The sequence below is a fragment of the Canis lupus genome, chromosome 5 (assembly GCF_048164855.1).
Source record: "Canis lupus baileyi chromosome 5, mCanLup2.hap1, whole genome shotgun sequence".
Classification (NCBI taxonomy): domain Eukaryota; kingdom Metazoa; phylum Chordata; class Mammalia; order Carnivora; family Canidae; genus Canis; species Canis lupus.
This window is the reverse complement of record NC_132842.1, coordinates 17,888,987-17,911,813: the sequence shown is the minus strand read 5'-3', so window position 1 is coordinate 17,911,813 and position 22,827 is coordinate 17,888,987. Positions and strand designations below refer to the sequence as shown.

The following is a 22,827-nucleotide window of genomic DNA, read 5'->3' as shown; positions in this document are numbered from 1 at the left end:
TCTTCTCCCAGACACACTACTTACTACTCATTCGTAGCTAATTATATTTTATATGTCCTATACTTGGCATTCACACAGATGAATTTAACTCTCTCTCATTTTCTTTTTTATTCTCTGTTATTACACAGTTTAATTCACTCACCAAGCTCTATTACATATTCTATATTCCATAAAAGCTCTGTCCATTAATAATTAAGAGTCTTCAAGGTCTGAATGTTTTTAGTAACAAAACTGATGTCTAATCATTTATTTTATGTTTAAATATGCATTTTGTGTTCTAAAGACGTGAGATTTAAAAAACTTGTGATGAATGGTACTACTTTAATAATAATGAGATGGTCTCTCCTCAATGCACCAACATCCTCAGAATTTAATTTTTGGACAAATATCATATTTATATGAGAAATCAAAGACTTGGGTAATATAATCCTTTCCATGTAAAAACAAAATAAGTCTCAGTCCACACTGAGATCCAAAAACAGAAACAGAAAATGCCATGAAACAGCCATGAAACAGAAAATGAATATATAACAAAACTATTGTCCCTTTGTAAACAAGATTGGTCTGATTTAAACCTTTTAAGACAAGGGAAACAAAAAAGCAAGAAATGCAGAAATGAAACTTTAATGCCCATTTCATCACAAGGGCCCCTTTATCATTTTGCATCCATGAACCCTGTACATGGTTTAAATCAGTTCTCCCATGTCATCTGAGAATCCCCAGAGTCCCAAGATCCATCGATTCACAAAATCCAAGAGGTGAAAACTATCTTCACAAGCATACTAAATGCTATTTGACATTTTCACTCTCATTTTCTTATTAAGTGTACAATAAAGTTTTCTAAAGATAAAATGTGTGATAGCATCGCAACTCGCATGATCAGTGGATCACAGCTCTAATGGCTAACAACATGAGATTGTGTATCCTTGTGTTTTAAATGTTTTAATTTCTAAGATTGTAAATATCAACAGATATAACCCACTTAAGCAGACGTTCTTTGGAATGCTCAATAATTTTTAAATAGTAAAAAAGGACCCTAGGCCGAAAGGGTTCAGAATTACTTTTTTAAAAGATTGTGTCTACCAAATATTAAGATACAACTAATTCCGTCCCACATTTCTAATAATCAAAGTCACCACACACACACACACACAATCAGAACAAGTGTTTGGCTTAAAATGATCAATATAACAACACAAAGATGAAATGAAGTTTTAACTTCATTTAACACAACTGACATGTTAGCAAGTGAAGCTTTACTCTGGGTAAAAGTCAGAATTCAAATAAGTATGGTGAACACCAGAAAAATCTTAGAGTCTAATAATTAACTTCTGGGAACCCCTTACAAGTAAAGGAATTCCAAACCAGGGACATTAGGATTTCAAAACTTAAAAGTAGAAACCTGAACTAAAGCTTACATTTTTAAAATCTCTTTTTCTTATGCTTGTAAATATTTTTTGTTCAAACGTGGATATCAGCAATGACATCTACCTTATTTATGTCACATCCTTCGATTAAATTTGTCTCACATACACACACACACACACACACACACACACACACAAAGAAGAATTTGGTATAAGAAGACGATGGGCATTTCAACAGTTTAGTGCACATCTTTCCACAGGTATATTTGTACTGTAAAATTTACCTGATCTGGGTGTTTGTTTATCACTCGTTGTGACTGCTTCATTAGGAACAGAATCTTTCACTTTAGTGGTAGACTGGATGGGTATTGAAACAATATGATTAAAACAATGTGCATTTCATACAATCTGTAGTTAAAAATTCAAAATAAAAATACAAAAGCTATACCTCCCAGTGAAGAAGATCTTTTCCAGGAGAATCTAAAACACAAAAGGGACATGTAGTTAATTATACGTAAATATGAAAGCCAACTATACATTCATGCAGTTAGGATTAAGCTGAATCCTCATGCTTGGCTTTGAAAGTGATTACATTAGGCTTTGGTCTTGATTCTAGAGACAGGAAGGTGGATTAAGACAGCAACAAGACAGAAATAGGAACCCATTATAAATACTATAAAAAATAGAAATATATGTTCAACATAACATGCAGTTAGGATTCCAAAAGTAAGATGATGTTTCAAATGAAATAACTAAAACAGAAATCACTAAATGTTGCACATATACCAACGTGAACATGCTGATTGATGGGGGAGAAAAGCAATCTTTAATCAGAGGAACAAATGAGGACTCTGAGAGGATAAACGTGAAAGCTGAAGGCAACAGCACATCCTGATTGCAGCACAGCAGAATCATCGATACCATTCTACTACAAGTATTTGCCATGTTCTTCAATTTGTCCCGTAATTTAGGCAGTACGCAGTTATGATGAATGCATAATTTATTGAATGCGTAATTTATTTGTCACCAAAAACAGTGTTATGAATTGATCAGCCTGGATATACTTGTAGGATAATAGTCAATAAAAGTATTCGTTTTTGTCTATACCCATGTGGGCCACTGGTATGCCTACATTTCTTGTATCCTCTAGTTTAGCCATGTTAACATTTCTTGACCCATGCACGCAAGAAGGTATATAAAACACATCTAAGAAATAATGTATAATAAGCTTTCAATATGGAACCATGACTACCAAACTGAAAAAAAAAATCAATTTAATTGCCACCGAATTTTTAGATACTAAAAATCTTTTGTATTTCAAAATCAGTGTCATATTTATTGATAGTAACAATTTTAGCATTTAAGGAATGGACCCTATGATTTCTTTATTTTCCAAAATTAGTTTGATTTGGTAGACTATGTCAGTCTTGAAAAGGTTTCTTTCAAACAGCTATCATCCCCCAAAATGAGCTATCTGAAAAAAAGAACACCCATGCTTCCATATTCAAATTAGTCTCATTTGAATAATGAATATCGAAGCAACATATATCTTTGAGGTCCAATAGATTTGAGGAAGATGAATGGTGGCTATGTTTTATCCCAAGTCTAGCACTCCATTTGCTCTCAGTATTCTTTGTGGAGCAGCTGTGATCTAATCTGTTTCAGTAGAAATAAACTCAAGGTATCTAAAAAGTGAGTTCTCGGGCAGCCCCGGTGGACCAAGGGTTGGTGCCACCATCGGCCCAGGGTGTGATGCTGGAGACCCAGGATCCGGCCCCACGTTGGGATCCCTGTATGGAGCCTGCTTCTCCCTCTGCCTGTGTCTCTGCCTCTCTCTATGTCTGTCATAAAAAAAAGTGAATTCTCTAGAATTTCCTCACCAACTCCAAAATTTCCTAGCTAAGACTTCTTTCATTTTTCCCTCTTTCCCTTCACTATCCCCTGTCTTCAAAAGTAATTTCTGGGGGCACCTGGGTGGCCGCAGTCAGTTGTGAGTCTAGCTCTTGATTTCAGCTCAGGTTATGATCTCAGTGTCCTGGGATTAAGTCCCATGGTGGGCTCCTCACTCAGCAGGGAGTCTGCTTAAGGACTCTCTCTCCCTCTCCCTTTGCCCCCTCCCTGCTCGCTCACTCTCTAACATAAATAAATAAATCTTTTTAAAAAGTAATTCATGATCTATGGTCTTGATTTTTTTTTGCTTTTACAACCGTTTTATGGATTTTCTCCACCACTTCTTTCCTCTTTGTTTAGCAATAGTATCTTACATCTATGCCTTCTATTTCTGTACCTCCTGCTCCCCTCTGGTTATAAACATGTTCAGAAATAAAAACAAAATAATGCTTTTTCTTGACCTTGTTATGTCTTGAACTACTATCCAACAGCTCTTCCAGATTTCTCTACAGGAAAGTCTATACCCATGCTACTGAGCACATGACCCAAGGACCACAGACACTGGCATCACCTGAGAGGTCAAAATGCAGATTCCAGACCTGATGTTCCAGACCTTGCATTTTTAACAAGGTCTCGGGTGATTCCCTACAATTTGAGAAATCCTGGGTCATACTGAACGCTGCCGCTGTATTACTTTACCTTAACCTTCTAGGATCAAGCCTCAAGTTCATCACTATCAATTCTGAAAGTGAAGACATATTAAAAGTCATAAATGTTCTAACGGACTTTTTATCAGGGATAAAGCTTCCTTGATCTCCACCTAACTGACCCTGCTCTCTTTTTCCTTCCAATTCTTTTTTTTTTTTGCACGAAATAATACTAACTTATGAAGTACCACCATTTTATATGACATTGAGGTACACATTTATTTATTTAAAAGATGTTTTCATTTATTTGACACAGAGAGAGCGTGCACAAGCAGGCAGAGCAGCAGACAAAGGGAGAGGGAAAAGCAGGCTCCCAGCTCAGCACAGCTCCATCCCAGGTCCCGGGGATCATGGCCCAAGGTAAAAGCAGACCTTCAATTCACTGAGCCACCCAGGCACCCCTAACATACATACATTTATAGCTGACTAGGACATAGCTCTGCATAATCAGCTTGGTCAATCCATAATGTCTTCCCAACAGCGAGAAAAACTGTTAAGAGTGGGAAAATTTTGGTATACTACTCTGACAAGTTTTGGTACTGGAAGCTCACCTGATATCCCCACATTTCAAATAATTTGCTCCTCTTATTTTTTTAAAGATTTTATTTATTTATTCATGAGAGACACAGAGAGACACAGAGAGAGAGAGAGAGAGACAGAGAGAGACAGAGAGAGGCAGAGACACAGGCAGAGGGAGAAGCAGGCTCCATGCAGGGAACCTGATGTGGGACTTGATCCCGGGACTCCAGGATCATGCCCTGGGATGAAGGCAGGCACCAAACCACTGAACTACCCAGGGATACCCTGCTCTTCCTCCTAAAAAAATTCTTTCATTTGACCACCTTCCACTATAAAGCATTGCTTATTTTCCTCCATTTACTCCCTGTACTCTCAGTCATTCTCATCATTCCCTCTTTGCTCTTTTCCAACTATTTCCAGGCATTCCTTAGGTCTTGGAATACCTGGAAATGGAACCAGTAATTTAGCTCCTTTAGCCGTACTCTCAATTTAATCTGCAGCTGACACCTGATAAAATATAGAACTCCCCTCCTTTTCTCATCTTTCTCCTTTCTATGCATGTAATAGGTGATTTTCTTTGGAAATTAGGATACATGAGAATTTCTGTTTTAAATCAACATTCTGTCAAATGACTTTTTATAAAATACAATTCTTACCTTCTACTTGTTCACTGAATATACTTTGCCCTTGTTGATCTGCAGCTCCAGGTAAACAATCAACAGATTTCTTTGGAAGTCTTGCAGAAATACTCTGTTAAAATTAACATAATAATGAGTTGCATAAAGATTTCCAAATCCTTTTCTAAGAAAATATTCAAATGCTCTACTTTAATCACAATCAGACATACAAATAAGAAAAGCCTGTATTGAAAACCAACACATTTAAAAACCTCATCTATGCTATCTCAATTAAGTGCACCTTTTCATCTTCATTTGGCCATTAACTCTAACTGAACATGGAAGGCCAGAGTAAATATTTTCACAGACAAGAAGACTGACTTATAAATACATTTCAACAAGGAAATAACAAAACACCTAACTCTACTTTGTATTTCCACCAGGATAAAAGGACAGTAAAACTATTGAAACAAATTCTTTAATAAGTACATTTGCTATACATTTAAACTGTAACTAATGGCAGAAAGTTTTTTAGACTTAAAATAAGATACTTGGCATGATAAGAAACTTCGGGGTACATCATGTTGAGTATAAACAGAACACTGTGGTAGCTGCTGCTTCATTTAGATAACAAAGGCTTGGAAATTTCATTGGTAGGAAAAAATGGTTGAATGAAATGGCAAAGTAGGTAGAAAAACTTTTCTTGAAATTATGTTTAAATAATAGCAAAAGATTTTAGATATAGGTATGAAATGCTTCAAAGAGTATAGTAAGCTTTCAGAAGGGAAGAATAAGAACATTCATTGAGGGCAACCCTGCTGGGACCCCTCCCACTCCTAAGAGCTTTCTCTGTATCTTTACTGAATAAATCCCACCTCCGGCTCCAGGTGCATGGAGCCTGCTTCTCCCTCTGCCTGTGTCTCTGCCTCTCTCTCTCTCTCTCTCTCTCTCTCTCTCTCTCTCTATCATAAGTAAATAAATAAAAATTAAAAAATAAAATAAAATAAAATAAAATAAAATGAAATCATGAAAGAGAGAGGAGGGATCACCACCAACACCAAGGAAATACAAACGATTTTGAAAACTTAGTATGAGCAGCTTTACGCCAATAAATTAGGCAATCGAGAAGAAATGGGTGCATTCCTGGAAAACCACAAACTACAAAACTGCAACAGGAAGACATAGAAAACCTGAACAGGCCAATAACCAGGGACGAAACTGAAGCAGTCATCAAAAACCTACCAAGACACAAAAGTCCGGGGCCAGATGGCTTCCCAGGGGAATTCTATCAAACGTTTAAAGAACAAACCATACCTATTCCACTAAAGCTGTTATGAAAGATAGAAAGGGATGGAGTACCTTCCAAAGTCATTCTATGAGGCCAGCATCACCTTAATTGCAAAACCAGACACAGACCCCACCAAAAAGGAGAATTATAGACCAATACCCTGATGAACACGGACACAAAAATTCTCAACAAGATACTAGCCAACAGGATCCGACAATACATTAAGAAGATGATTCACCATGACCCAGTGGGATTTATCCCCGGGATGCAAGGCTGCTTCAACACTTGTAAAGCAATCAATGTGATTCATCATATCAGCAAGAGAAAGAACCAAGAACCACATGATCCTCCCAATAGATGCAGAGAAAGCATTTGACAAAATACAACATCCATTCCTGATCAAAACTCTTCAGAGTGTAGGGATAGAGGGAACATTCCTCAGCATCTTAAAAGCCATCTACGAAAATATCGTTCTCAATGGGGAAACACTGGGAGCCTATCCCCTAAGATCAGGAACAAGACAGGGATGTCCACTCTCACCATTGCTATTCAACATAGTACCAGAAGTCCTAGCCTCGGCAATCAGGCAACAAAAAGAAATAAAAGACATTCAAACTGGCAAAGAGGAAGTCAAACTCTCCCTCTTTGCAGATGACATCATAATGCAGCTAGAAAACCCAAGAGACTCCACCCCAAGACTGCTAGAACTCACAGCCATTTGGCAGTGTGGCAGGATACAAAATCAATGCCCAGAAAACAGTGGCATTTCTATACACTAACAATGAGACTGAAGAAAGAGAAATGAAGGAGTCAATCCCAATTACAATTGCACCCAAAAGCATAAGGTAACAAGGAATATACATAACCAAAGAGGTAAAGGGTTTCCACCCTCAAAACTACAGAACACTTCTGAAGGAAATTGAGGAAGACACAAAGAGATGGAAACATATACCATGCTCATGGATTAGCAGAATGAATATTGGGAAAATGTCAATGGTACCCAGGGCAATTTACACACTTAATGCAATCCCTATCAACATACTATGGACTTTCTTCAGAAAGTTGGAACAAATCATCTTAAGATCTCTGTGGAATCAGAAAAGACCCCAAATAGCTAGAGGAATATTAAAAAAGAAAACCATAGCCATGCAACCATATGATCTTGCTGTTTATTCCTAGATTTTACCCCAAGAGAAATGAAAGCATATGATCGGTGGAGATATACACCTGGAAATAAAATGTTAAAAATATGAGACCTTAAATTTTAAAGATATGTACAATGTTTTGAAAATAAAAGAATATTTGCAGGTGGGTGACAGAAAAGAAAATCAGAGGATCAATCTCAGAAGCCCAACACCCAACTAGTAAGTTTCTAAAGAGAACAGAGAAGAAGGAATGATTAAAGATGTGATACCAAAAAAAGTATTTTTCTAGTTTTGAAGGACATATGTCATCATTAATGAAAAACAAACAAAACCAGCACCAACCATATCATCATTAAAATTACAGAACATCTGGAATAAGAGATCCTAAAGGCTTTGTTAGATGGGAAAAGTCAAAACAGGCCACATAGGAAAAAAATGCCTCTAAAATTCTAAGTAAAAATTGTTTTTGAACTATCATTATAGAAACAATAACAGAGAGAAAAATAAAGATATTTTCATATGCTAACCCTCAATTTTTTCCCTGTTATATGCCTCTTTTACTCAGGAAGCTCCACCAAAATGATGGGATATACCAACAAAAGGAAAACTAAATGGAAGGGAACTTCAACATAATAAAGACCATATATGAAAAGCCTACAGCAAATATCACATTCAGTGGTGAAAGCCTGAAAGCTTTCCCCCAATATCAGGAATAAATATGGAGATAGTGTTCACTGCTTCTATTCAGTGCAAAATCCTAAAAGGTCTAGCCATAGTAATTAGACAAGAAAAAGAAATCTAAGCGGCACCGGGCAGGCTAGGAAGCCTGCCTCTCCCTCTCCCTCTGCCTGCTACTCCCCCTGCTTCTGCTCGCTCGCTCTTTCTCTCTCTCTGTTAAATAAATAAAATCTTAAAAAAAGAAAAAGAAATTTAAAAACACACAAATTGAAAAGAAGTAAAACTATTTGCAGATGACATGATCTTTTATGTAGAAAGACCTAAAGATTAAAAAAAAATGAGTTAATAAATGAATTCAGTAAAGTTGCAGGATGTGATTTTGAATTTCACATTCAAAAGCCAGATCTGATTTCAACACTAAAAAAAAAAAAACAGTTCCATTTCTCCTCATTAGCAGTGAACAATCAAAAAGGAAATTAAGGAAACAATTCCATTCAATAGCATCCAAAAGAATATAATGCTTAGAAATAAATTTAACCAAGGAGGCAAAAGAAGACACTGAAAACTATTAAAACACTGCTGATAAAAAAAGTTAAAGGAAACAAAAACAAATGGAAAGACACCCCATGTTCATGGATTGGAAGAAATAATATTGTTAAGACAACAATGTTATACAAAGCAATCTATAAATTCAATGTAATCCCAATCAAAAGCCTAATGCTGTTTTTTTGCAAAAATGGTAAAACCAAACCTAAAAGTCAAGGGAACCTAAATAGCTAAAGCAGTCTTTAAAAAACAAGAACAAAGTTTGAGGAGTCATACTTCTCAATTTCAAAACTACCACAAAGATAGAGTAATCAAAATAGTATGGAACTTGTATAAGGGCAGACAAAAAATAATAAAGAGTCCAAAAAATAAACCTCTACATCTATGGCAAATTGATTTTCAACAAGGATACCAAGAACTTTCAATGGGGAAAGAACAATCTCTTCAACAAATGGTGCCCGGAAAACCGGATATCCACATGCAAAAAGAATTAAATTGCACATTACTTTACTTACACCCTATACAAAACTTAACTCAAAATGAATCAAAGACTTACAGAGATAACACCATGACATTATTAGATGAAAACAGGACAAATCTTCATTACCTTGGCTTTGGCAATGGTTTCTTATACCAAAAATATAGGCAAGAAAAAATGTATTTGTTGGACTTTATCAAAATTAAAAATGTTTGTGCATTAAAGAACACTATCAAGATGAGTGAAGACAACCCACAGAATGGGAGAAAATATCTGCAAATATTCTATCTGATAAGGGATTAATAGTCACAATATATAAAGAATTCCTACAACTCAACAACAAAAGACTACCCATTTTTTAATGGGCAAAGGACTTGAATAGACATTTCTTAAAATAAATATACAAATTCCCAATAATATGGAAATATGCTAAACATTACTATTAGGGAAATGGAAATCCAAACTATAATGGAATACCATAATTCATACTTACTAGGATATCTATCATAAAAAAAACACACAATCACACACAGAAAATAACAAGTATTGGTGGTAATGTGGAGAAGCTGGAATCCTTCTACAGGAGCATAAAATGGTTCAATCTAGGTACAGTTTGGTACTTCCTCTAAAAGTTAAATACAGAATTAGCATATGACACAGAAATTCCACTCCTAGGTAACCTCCAAAATTAAAACAGGGACTCAGTTACTTGTAAGCCAATATTTATAGCATTTTTCACCATAATCAAAAAGTGGAAACAACCCAAGTGTCCAACAATAGATTTACTGATAAACAAAATGTGGTTATATACACGAATGGAATATTATTCAGCCACAAAAAGGAATGAAGTTCCGACACATGCTACAACATGGATGGACCTTGAACATATTATGCTAAATGTAATAAGCCACGCACCAAAGTACAAATTTACGATTCCACTTCTCTGAAATACCTAGGAAAGGCAAATTTATATTTGATTAGAAATCGAGAAACCAAAAAGTAGATTAGAGGTTCCTAGGAGCTGGGGAAGTAGGCATGAGGAGGTTACTGCTTAATGGGAAGAGTTTTAGTTTGAGATGATGAAAAAGATTTGGAAATGGACAGTAGTAATGGCTGCACATAATTAATGCCACTCAGTGATACACTCGAAGTAGTTAAAATGACAAATTTTATGTTTTGTACAGGTATTTTATAACAACAACAAAGGAAAAACTAGAGTCCAGGAAATAGGTGATCAAACACCAGGGGAAAAAAACTCACAGGATGATGACAGAGAGACGTTTCAGGACAAGAGCAGCAGTAGAATAGTAAGAAAATAGAGTGCTCTGGAAGTGGCAGTGTCAGAAGGAAAATAACAGATCTGATAAACTGTCTGATGTAGGATTTGTGGAATTGACATCATCTTGAGAATCAGCCTGGGGCTTAAGTGTATCACTTTAGTATTTCTTGCATATTGCTTCTTACCCACATCAGCTTCAATCAAGATTTAATAACTGTATTAACTGATTCCTTTGTCCACCTCAAAAACTATTTCAAAAACCATGCAAGACACAGAGGAAGTACAGTTCTTATGCATATGCAGTTGACACACTTACTGAGACAATCCAACTAGTTAGTAATCATGGGATGCCCAGAAAAGATAAAAATAATCAAAACATCTAGGCTTCATTAACAGGGATGACTGCTTTGTTCTTAGCATTATAAATTCAAAAGGAAAGATGAAAAGTGCTTTTTTAGAAAGCAATCTGACATATTTTACACCTATTACCTAAAGAGGTTCAGAAACTTCCTTGAAGTACTCCACTTATAATATTTCTTATGTAATATATTGTGAAAAACTCTCTAAAAATTATAAACAGGGTCCAAAAATAGAATTATTCTCAACAGAAGGTAACATGTCAAGTAACACTATGCTATGATATTTCAAGATTCTGTAAACTTACCTGTTTAGACATATTTTCTGAAAATTTTGCCGATTTTTCTTTTAAAAATGTGACAAGGTCTTTATACATTTCACTTTTTCTCTCATAATTAATTTCCCCCTCATCTTCTGTTTTGCCCTTTGGAAGAAAAAGTTTGGTGCAATTATTAATGTAGTAGCATTTGAACCTGATCAATACATCACAACCCAAGGCCACATATTGTTTTCTTCTCTCGAGGATCCATGTGGCAGTTTTTATACATCAAAAATATGGGCAGAATTCTTCCTTCTTAAAGTTATCCATTTGTCCGTCCATCCACTCATCCACCCATCCATCATCCATCCATTATGCTTTTACTGAGTACCTCCTATATGCATGTAGGGCATTTTGCTAGTTAGCAAAGAATGGAGAGCTTCCTTCCCTCTGCACTCCTCTAATGCAAAAAAAACAAAACACACACACACAAAAAAACATTATGACTTCAAGAGAATCTGATGAAGTCATAAAAGGTCCCAAGATTAGAATGCCACCATAGAAAAGCTTGTTTCCATTTGTCACACTCTGTTCTTGTTCTGTGTGTAAAGAGGTTGCTATGGGATTATTTTCTAGAGTTACAACCTCCATGTAAGCACCTGACACTCCAACCTTTGTCTCCATACCTCTTTCTTTTTGTCTCTTTCCTTTCCTCACCTATCCTAATAGAAAAGATTTGGCTCTGCCTTAACCAAATGTATATATAAAAACCCATAGTGTGCTTTTTATATATACGTAACCACACACATACACAAAACATCATATACACCCATATAACTCAGGCGTGCCATGCATTTTGTCGTAATTATTGAATCATGTTCCTTATCTTTCATTCTTGAAATTGAGAGGAACACTTAGATATTTCCATATCAAATAAAGGTATATGTAGATTAGTAGCTCTTGATAGAAACAAAGTGTCCTTGCCCCACTCTAGAAGGTCAAAGTCTCTTATTTTCTGATTGGAAATTTCACTTTCTTAGAGTATCAAAACAAACCAAAGGCTAAGTCATATTTAGCTCATCTCCCCCCTCTGTGCAGATATAATCTGAGAAGATCATGCTGAGAAGAAATGCACCATAAGGCAAGTCAGATGAGATGCTTGCTGGTCATCAAGAAAGTGGCACTCACATTTTGAAGCCAATCCAAACCAAGAGGTAGCAATTCTCCCAACAGTCCCCTGTGATGAGGAATCCCCACTAAGGATTTAGGTTCTCCCTGCAGATATTGCCTGTGAGGCCCCACATTACATTGAAGACACCAAGGGCAGGGTTGCCAAGGGGAAATCTGACCACCTAGTAAGTTCAGTGAACAGGTATGAGACAAAAAATAAAATGTGTTCATGTGGAAGATTCAGAAGGCCACCACCCTGCTTAGTGCTCAGGGGTGGGAATCTGGAATGCTGTGTTTCTCCCTTGTCAGCTTCAGTCAGCTTCAGTTAGCAGCAAGTAAAAGGAAGACTGTAAAGCTGGAGGAGGGAGAAAGGGACTGCTCCCAGCTCCTGGTCCCCTGTCCCCAGCAGTGAACCCTGGCAGTGGCAGCTGCTTCCAGTAGCAACAGTTGGTTCCAGTTCCCAGGGTTTTTTCCCTATGTTCCCAGAACCTGGCTCATTACAACTCCTTAGAATCCCATTACAAACCAACCAGGTCTCCCTCTTCCAAGGTCTGGGTCTCAGCTCTGCTGGTTCTGCAAAGATCCTCTCCTCTGAGCTCCTGAGGTACCAGCTCCTGGGCATTGTACTCCTCTGACATCTGGGTGCCAGTTTCATGAGACCCCCTGTGCTCCAGCATAGCCTGGAAGCGACCATTCCTCAGAGATATGGATCCCAGCTCTGTGGGAGTCCCCCCTCTGAACTCCCAAGGGACCATAACCAATGTAAGCAGGGTCCCCTCCTCAGAGGTCTAAATCCCAGCTCTGCAAGGACATCTTCTGAGACCCTAAGGAACCAGCACAGCCTGGTGGTGCTCCCTCCCCAGACACATGGGTCCCAGCTTCTTGGGGGTGCTTCCTCCAAGCTCCCACATTTTAATTCCTTCCCTTTGTCCTCTCAACGCTTAGGGCAAAAGCTATAGTTACTGCTTCTGTGTTACCTCAGCCGCCTCTTATTTGCCCGAATACTTGTATAATTAATTAATTAATTAATTAATCAATCAGTGAACTGATCGTTACAGAGGTTTTCATTTTATAAAGTGGCGTGGGTTCCTTTGACGGTCATTTCTTAGAAGACTGATTTAATGACCTGCAATGGGGAACACCGAGGCTCATTCTGAAATGGTTTTGGATTTGCTCAGCAAACACATAGCAAAGGGATCTGCTTCAACCCAACAGAACAGAATCGCATTTTCTGTGGCCATCAGCATTCAGTCCTGGAGACATGCCTGCATTTACAGAGATGGAGCCAAGCACCAAAGTCAACATGGTTCTTAAAAAATTACTTACGCCATTTAAAAATACTCCTTCTGTACTACAAGTAACACACAGAGTTTCAACATCATGGGGTTTTATCAGCACGTAACAAATTTCTCCATAAATTTGTCTCCAAGGTGGGGCTCGACATCCATTTGAAAATTCATAATCTGAAACCAATTATTGATCAATTAAAAGGAGCTCTGAAAAATAAAATATGTTATCTTTAAAAAGAAATAAATATGATTACAGTTTTTTTCAAATACTCAATCCTAATGTAGCTATTGAAGCATTTGGAAATAATAATTATTTTACATAACACAAAGCAAATCTGAGAATAATAGAAACCTGAAGTATAGTCAATAGATTCCAAGACAGTTTGTTCTCCTTTTCCTGAGAAATGTTTCAGCAGTTCTATATCGTTCTTAACAGTTGTTGGGTTTAAACAGATTTGTCTGAAATGAATGATAAGAAATGCATTTTAACACTCTAAAAGAGAATCTCCAGAAAACAGATGAAAATATACCATTTTAGCAAGGGGGGGGGCTGGTGGGAGGAGGAATATCACTTTTTATAATTAAAATTGTAGTCAAATTATACAACAACAAAAATGTTGCAGTTTTAGCTGTGTTATAGCCTTACAACACTGTCAAGACATCAAGAAACCAGTGATTCATATTTAATGCAACATTAAATAAACTCGTTTAAAAATTCATTTCATTTCTTAGTGGTAATAGCATAATACTAGAAAAAAAACTACAAAAATGAACAAGTTTTAAACCTTACAAAGTCTACATGATATTTGCATTACTATTTAACCATCTATTTAATTGTCTGAGGAGAGTGAAAATAACAAGGTCACTTCATGTCCTCAGAATCAGGTGAAACCCCATAGAAAGCTCTAGCAAGGGATCCCTGGGTGGCACAGCGGTTTGGCGCCTGCCTTTGGCCCAGGGCGCGATCCTGGAGACCCGGGATCGAATCCCACGTCGGGCTCCCGGTGCATGGAGCCTGCTTCTCCCTCTGCCTGTGTCTCTGCCTCTCTCTCTCTCTCTCTGTGACTATCCTAAATAAATAAATAAAATATTTAAAAAAAAAAAAGAAGAAAGAAAGCTCTAGCAAAGCTAACAGTAAATCTTTACATTTTAGAATTAGAAATATCCATGCAATACCCTAAAATCTACTGTTAAATCAATAACAACTCCTATAATTTGTGTATGTTTAAAAAAATTCTGAAAGCATTTTTTGTAACTAACTTTTAGAGGTTTCTTTTTTCTAAAAGACTCACAATGAAATACGTTTTAGAGAATGATTCAGTAGGTGCAGATCCAGTTGCTTAAGCAGCATGCCAACCTTCATCTTTATCTCACTCTCAGGATCTTCATCTTTGGTAATTTTATCAAGAATATTTACTGTGGATGTGTCTTCTTTCACCGTGTTATAATCCAAACCCAGGATTTTTGTTACAGGATCTCTGTTAGCTGATCAAACAAGTAAATAAATAAAAATGATTCTCTTGTCTTCTGTTGTAAGAAAAATAATGACTAACAAGTCCTCTGAAGCCCACCCAAATGTGCTTCCTTCATTAAGCTTTCTCTCATGGACCCAATTTGAATTAATCTCAACTTCTCAGATTCTACTGCATTTAGGAACTTTCTTGTACTCCTTGAGATTCTCTACCTTGTACTGCAGTATCATCTATCTATATCATATCTCTAATAAGACAAAGAACAAGACATTCTTTTTTTTTCTTTTTTTTTAATTGACTGTAGGGCATTGTCCAGCATGGTCATTCAATTAGTGTATCCAGAATTGATTTGAAGATAGAGAAATACTGGTCTCCTTAGAAGAATCATCACTAGAACTGTGTGTGTGTACGTGTGTGTGTGTGTATGTAACCACTGAGGCTTAGTGTTCACAAATGCTTTCTTTCCAAAACAGCATGGTTTTCTCAGTCTAAAGATCTACCACCAGTCTTTTCCACCTGTTCAAAGTGCTTATATTTTCTTTCCTTTTTTTTAAATTTTTTTAAATTTATTTATGATAGGCACACAGTGAAAGAGAGAGAGAGAGAGAGAGAGAGGCAGAGACACAGGCAGAGGGAGAAGCAGGCTCCATGCACCGGGAGCCCGACGTGGGATTCGATCCTGTGTCTCCAGGATCGCGCCCTGGGCCAAAGGCAGGTGCCAAACCGCTGCGCCACCCAGGGATCCCTCAAAATGCTTATATTTTCTTTTTTTTAAGAAATATTCTTTTTTTTAATATTTATTTATTTATTTATTTATTTAATTTATTTATTTATTTATTTATTTATGATAGACACACAGTGAGAGAGAGAGAGGCAGAGACATAGGCAGAGGGAGAAGCAGGCTCCACGCACCGGGAGCCCGACGTGGGATTCGATCCCGGGTCTCCAGGATCGCGCCCTGGGCCAAAGGCAGGCGCTAAACCGTTGCGCCACCCAGGGATCCCAATGCTTATATTTTCAATGCCTTTTTATGTTCAAGTTGGAAAAACAAATCTGGCCAGTACTCACACACATACCAAAGTTACAGTGAAAAACTCCAATACTAATTCATGATCAAGGCTGACATAGGTGTGAAAGTAGACTCTAGAGATGGTTAAAACTCTAGAGATGGTTAAAAGAATTTGGTGAAAGCCAAAGAACCATGTAGTTGCAAGTGAGGAAGAAGAGGGCAAAGCCATATTTGGAAAGGAGGAATTTAAATAAGATGAAATATATATGTATTTGAACAAGGAGGCCCATGGGACTAGTTCAGAAAGCTCCACCTGATTGAAATGAGAGAAGCACAGTGATGGCATTAACTCTGCAGTGGGAGATGGACTCTGGCACCAGGAAATAGCAGAAAAGGCTTAGGGCTTCTTAGAAAAAAACACACAAGGGGAGGGGCAGGGAAAAGAGATCTAGGAATCATCTACTTTTTGAGCATCTCAATCATCCTTACAGCAGTCATCTCATTAAGACTCATGGAAAAAGGTATTATATGAATTCTGGGGAAAGACACAAACCTGCCCCCCAAATTGCCCTGCACCATGGAATCTGGACCCAAAACTAAGAGTTGTACCTAGAGCTCTTACAGAAAGGACAAAATGCAGCAAAGGATACACATTTAGCCAAACTAGATATATAGCAGCCAGTCTATGTATTAAGTTCATGCACTAAGTTGAAATTAATGCTATTACCAACCTCCTTGAATTCAACTTTACTCTTAAGATTTCATTCCTCCTCAGCAGGGTAGCTATGAGGTATAGATAGATAGATAGCCTAATAATGAAGAGTAGGCAAGAGATAAGAAAAGGCTGCTGTCCTAAGGTTCACATCTTTTTTTAAAAAAATATTTTATTTATTTACTCATTCATTAGAGTCATAGGGAGAGAGGCAGAGACACAGGCAGAGGCAGAGGGAGAAGGAGGCTGCAGGCAAGGAGCCCGATGTGGGACTCTGATCCCGGGTCTCCAAGATCACACCCTGGGCTGAAGGCAGACGCTTAACCGCTGAGACACCCAGACATCTCATAAGATTTACATCCTAAAGAATATTTTTTTTAAAGGTTCATCTTCCCACGTCATAGCAGTAGACACAGCAAAGAATGATTAGAGGCAAGACCAGGCACCTCATGCTTGAGTCCTTCTAGTCACATGATTCCAAACAGGCAAAACATGTATATGACACCATTATGTACTGTTAGGTATTTCTACTCATAAGAAAAATTCAGAAAACAATTGCTCCAGGCAATTGGTCACATTCTTTTACGCATGTTAGATGCTTAGACAATAATGAAAATCTACATCCTTAATGAAGAGGAAAACGTTTCCCATTGAGTGAATGTAACTACCTCCACAAAGCTATGCAACCTACAAAGGAACATTACTGAGACCAATGGAAAGTGAGATTACTCTGGGCTATCTTTGCTGCATACATTTTAGAGGAAACCGAGCATCATCCGTCACAGCAGGCCTGAGGGTAGAGGGTGGAGTTTGGTGCAGGCCCCACTAATCTGTCTTCTCTCCTGTGTAGACCTTAGAGGATACAGGCCTCTGGTCTTTCCAGAAGTGAGGAAGCCTCTCTTTAAACCACATGCTAAAATTAGAAATCTAGAAGCTTGCTAGTGGTAAAGTATTAGGCCTTTCAGTTTAAAGTAGAAACTTGATATGAGCATGACATTCAGCCAAGAAAAATGAATGACATTTTTACAAAGTCGAACATAGGACTTTTTGCCTTTTAGGTCACGGAACTTTTTTCAAGAGACTGCAACTCCCCCTCCCCCATGATTATGTTTCTAAAAGTTCAAGTCATAGACTGGAGCATAAATATCACCTTTGATACAAGCCTGTGCTTCCTTCAGCTTTCTGTCTTTGGCAATAAGCAGCAAACGTGACAGCTGCCCCAAGCTCCTGATCTTAATGTGTGGCATAGAGAGAAACAGCAAAGGCTGCCCATCTTTATCAACTTCTTCTGACTTGACTGTTGTTTCACTAGGAAATAAAAATAAATAAATAAATAAATAAAATCTTAAGGTTACCTGGATGCTAGTGAAGTTAAACATAAGACATTTTGACAAATCATCCCTCTGGCTCATTATAAAACACAAAATATAAGTACTTCTTGTTAAAAGCTCATGTCTTTTCCTCATTTGTCCACACTCAGATCCCTAAGTTCCCAGGCTTATTAGCAACCATAGTTAGCAACATGATATACCCAGGAAGAACATTTTAAGCCATGTCTTGAATACTTACATGAACTCAATCACAGTTTTTGGTTTTGTTTTTCTAACAATGTGTTGGACAACTTTAAAAAAATCACTGGTTCTACAGGACCATTCATGTTTTGGGGATTTCTAAAGTTATTTTATTTATAAAGTTTACACCACAGTAATTAGTGGTTAGAAATCTTCTTGGCTACTCTGTGTTTATGAACAAAAAGCTATAAAAAAGAGAAAGAGAGAGAGACAAACTAGGTTCCCTCTGTGGATGTTTTCCCACTCCAAACCCCCTAATTTGGTTTACTTTAGGATAATAAGCAGTTTTTCTAAATGGACTTTTCTGGGTCTCCTAGATTTGTCTTTCTGCCCATTTTAATTATTTTTTTTAGGTCAGCATTTAAGAAATATTAAGATGTTTTTACGGCAGTGATATTTCTATAGATTTCTACCACGTACAACATTAACTAAGCTACCTAGGTTTTTATTAGATATGGATATCCCTGGAAAAACTGCTCTCCTCTTAAGACCTGATCTAACATATTTTAAATTGTAAGGCAGATAAACAGATGTGGTGTATTGCCAGTTCATCAGAAAAAGTAAACCTGACAGACTCAGATTCAGATGTACTACCAGCACGATTTCACTAGAAAAGGAAGAAGATAGAGATCATGGAGGCAGACTAGTGGCTTGCCACGGATGTCCACATCCTAACACCCGAGGCCCACAAATGCCTTATCTTACATGGCAAGAGAGACCATGCAGATGGATTAAGTTAAGGATCTTGAGATGGGAAGACTATTCTGAAATGTGCAGGAGGGTCAAGTCAGAAAAGCCAACGTGACATGGAAACAGGGTTCAGAGTAACACAGAGCCAGAAGCTATGGAATGTAGGTGGCCTCCAGAAGCTGGAGAAGACAAGAATGGATCTTCCTTCAGCCCCCAGAAGGAACACAGCCCTGCCAACGCCTTGATTTTAACCCTACACACTTATTTTAGTCTTTTCACCTCCAGAACCCTAAGAAATTAAATCTGCATTATTTTAAGTCACTAAGTATGTGAAAATTTGTTACAGCAGCAATAGGAGGCTAATACAGGGACTTTTACCAGGCTTTCCCACTGTTCTTCCAGCAGTAACTTTCATAGTAACTCACATAGGAAGTAACTTACATAGTAATTGTACACAGAAGGTACTCAATAAATAGAAGAGGAATAAACGAATAGAAGATTTCTAGGCTGACCAGTGATGTGTGTTGTATACAAAATGTGTGTTTTCTCTAAAATAAAGCTTTTGGAATAATGTCTTCAGGTTTGAGATTTCTTAAAGGTCTGTGCCAGGTTGGTCACATGTGCTAAGTGGATGATGACAAGACTAAGTTATAAGCTGACTGAATGCCAACAATATCAAGCCACTGAACTTGAGAAGGTGAAACTCCTGGTAAGATATGGGAGAAGTCAAGGGCACAGGACACATATTTCATTGCTCCCACCAGTTGAAGCCTGTAACTCAGCAAAGCAGTAGGAACTAAATGCCAGCTCCAGGGAGGATGTGGAAGAGCAGGTTTGTTTCGGGGTTTGCAGTTTCTAATACTGGAAGAAAGAGATTTTGGAAAGAAAAAATACTATGCCCATCTTGTGAGGTCAAGATAAATGTGCTGCAAATGAAATCCACTGACCTGATCAAAAGACTTTCAAACTGTAATTGTGGAGGGCAGCTGAAAATACTATAGCTTTATGCTATAAGGTGAGAGAGCAGAAAAATGTCACATTTATTTCATCCCCAGTGTCTAGTTTAGTGTCCAGAACATAGTAATTACTCAATAAATGAGCCTAAAAAATAACAAGAGATATAAAGCTACAGTTGCAAAACTAGTTAGTAATTCTCAGGAACAAAAAACAAAGAGCTCAAGTAACAAACGTTATGGCCATCGATTTTAATAGCATAATTTGGACATTTCACCAAAATATGGGGCACCCATGTGGCTCTGTTGGTTAAGTGTCTGACTCTTGGTTTCTGATCAGGTCGTGATCTCAGGGTCATGAGATCAAGCCCTGGTTGAGCTCCACAGTCAGTGAGGCGTCTGCTTGTCCCTCTCCCTTTGTTCCACCCCCCCATCTGCTTGCTCTCTCTCTCTCTCTCTCTCTCTCTCTCAAATAAATAAAATCTTTTAGAAAAGTTTTACCAAAACATAATAATTATCATCTCATAAAACAATACAATTTTAAGATCAGAGATCATGTAACTGATCCTTCATGACATTGATAAGAGAACTAGAACAAGAAGGTAAAAGGATCAAACAATGCCCATTACCAAGGAGTATTGGGAAGTCAACAATAAAAAAGATGCCTGTAGAGATTTACAAAAGAAAAAAGAAAACTAGGAATCAGAAAGGTATGAATTGTGAGGGCGGTGGGCAGGACAGGGGGAAGAGGGTCACTGCTCGGGGCTCAACTCCTCATCTACACAGCACTCTTACCAGGAGAGAATTTTGTCCCAACTCAGACATATCATTGAGACAGCAGAGAGACATTAGAAGCTAAAATATCACAGTATTAAAGCTGACATGAGTCAAAATCGTAATTTTACCAAAAAAGAAAAGAACTGATAATAACATTGTCACTAAGTGATTCTGAACACTTATCCAGTCTTTATATTTCCTGAGCTACATTCTAATGAGTCAAAGCAACTGAGCTCTGTATACCACCACCATATGGTGTTAATCATTGAAGGGTGTCATTTGTCCTTAGCTTACAGTGGACTTGGGTTTCATTCTGGAGTGTTTTAGAAAGATTAGTTATCTCATTCTGTCTGATAAGAACAAAAGCAATTGAAAATGGTAATACAAGGAGACCTATGATTTCCATTAGAATGAAAGTGGAGTTATTTTCCCCAAAACAATGAACATGGAAAGACGATGACCAGTGTTATTATAGAATGAAGGGTTGTACATTGGAAATGATTCTAAAAGAAAAGAGTAAGTCATCTAACATGTGGACAGTGCCATGCCTATCTACTCAACAATGATCTGCACAAAAGAAGATGGGTGACGACATGTAAAACCTTTTTTCAGTGCATGATGAGCAGATCAGTTTCAATGTCAGATGTCTGTTAGCCTAATTCAGAAGAAGGCTGATCAATTTTTTAAGGACTGCTGCAAAGAGTACATTTGGAGATGTGCAACATCAAATGAGAAATGAGGCCTCAAGTGCGAATATAAAAGAGATCAACAAAAGAGGGTAGCTTACTTACTTCAACAGACTTTCCATGTAAATAAAACTGACTTGTTTTGGAACAAAAGGCTGAGAGAACATATAGTCCCAAGAGGAAGAAGAAATATCCTAAAACATCCAATAATATTGTGGTTTGGTAGAAATGCATCCAGAGGCTCCAAACTCAAAGCCTTTATGATGACTTAGGTATCCATATTTATGTGGACTTACAGAGCTGAATCCTATCTGAAAGGACAGCAGTTGACCCTCCACCCTTTAAATAAATGAATAAAAGGTGTCCTAAGGGCCAGCAGCCTAAGCAAGAACAGTGCATGTGTACAAAAGGGCAAAGAATGAGGTAGCCGGGACTCTTTTAATGGTACGTTCTTCCAGCCATTGAGGGCATCTCTGGTCTATATCACTTTTGTTATGTTGGTGGACACAGCATACCAAGTGGCTATGGGTTGCTGACAGTTCTTTGGTTTGGGGGGGTGGGGGTAGAGCAAGGGGAGTGGTCAAGACTTGGATGTGTAAACATTTAGAATTTTCCATAACTACCAAAATCTCAGCTGTATCCTTTGCCTTCTTCAGGACTATCAGTACCCACCTGGTTTTCATCCAGCCACAATGGCATGGTTTCCTTCAACTACAACAAATGCTACTTTCAGACCCTCTTTTCCCTTCCGAGGTCAAAGATATCACCAATAAAAGTCAGAAATAAGAATAATGGATAGAAAAACTGGCCCAAGGAAAAGGTGTCCAGTAAATTTGACAGAAGGAAGACAATCAAGAGGTAGTTGGTTCAAAACATATATGTGCCAAAATGTTGAGACTTCCTGCTTAAGAGGGACCTCTATGCATAAAGACTGTATGAAAAAAAAAAAGACTGTATGCAGAGGTATAAGAATGGAAATAGAGCAAAAAGCAATTGGATAAGGATAAAGAAAGAGAAACAGTGATATGATTGAGGTATGTGTAACAGCCCACCTAAGTAGGTTGCAGATGTGGTCATGTTTGTCCTTGGAACACAAAATAAACAGAGGTAAGATACAATGACGCTCTTGATACTCTTATGACATCTGCTTTAAATTCATCTCTGTACTAAGTAGTTCATATGTTTTTGAACTATATGGTTTTGCAGATGAGTTCATCTTTCAAAGGTTAGAAAAAACAACATGTGACACTACACTGAACTTAAGTGGGAGCAATGAATAATGACAAGCACTTTGGGAGGAAGTGACCATAGGCAGAGTTAGAAATAAAATACAATTTTAGAAAAAGGCTTCAGGAAATTCAGAGAGAA

At 37.6% G+C, this 22,827-nt stretch overlaps 2 protein-coding genes and 1 long non-coding RNA gene across 8 annotated transcripts in view; 2 read left to right on the top strand and 1 right to left on the bottom strand.

Moving 5' to 3' along the window:
* The window catches only part of LOC140633127 (coiled-coil domain-containing protein 144A-like), a 606,261-nt gene that overhangs the window by 296,933 nt on the left and 286,501 nt on the right, over positions 1-22,827 (top strand).
* The window catches only part of LOC140633286 (ankyrin repeat domain-containing protein 26-like), a 169,390-nt gene that overhangs the window by 110,119 nt on the left and 36,444 nt on the right, over positions 1-22,827 (bottom strand). For all 6 annotated transcript variants that reach the window (XM_072825617.1, XM_072825618.1, XM_072825613.1 and 3 more), the window contains 8 exons: positions 17,933-18,090; positions 14,882-15,074; positions 13,942-14,048; positions 13,627-13,763; positions 11,179-11,295; positions 5,140-5,233; positions 1,816-1,847; positions 1,652-1,724 (listed from right to left, as the gene is read on the bottom strand). In XM_072825617.1, coding sequence (XP_072681718.1) covers positions 1,652-1,724; positions 1,816-1,847; positions 5,140-5,233; positions 11,179-11,295; positions 13,627-13,763; positions 13,942-14,048; positions 14,882-15,074; positions 17,933-18,090 — 911 coding nt within the window. The remainder of the gene's footprint in view (positions 1-1,651; positions 1,725-1,815; positions 1,848-5,139; positions 5,234-11,178; positions 11,296-13,626; positions 13,764-13,941; positions 14,049-14,881; positions 15,075-17,932; positions 18,091-22,827) is intronic.
* On the top strand, positions 11,691-13,789 carry LOC140633293 (uncharacterized). Its single transcript, XR_012030921.1, has 3 exons — positions 11,691-11,781; positions 12,229-12,344; positions 13,378-13,789. It is a non-coding gene; the product is annotated as an uncharacterized lncRNA (long non-coding RNA).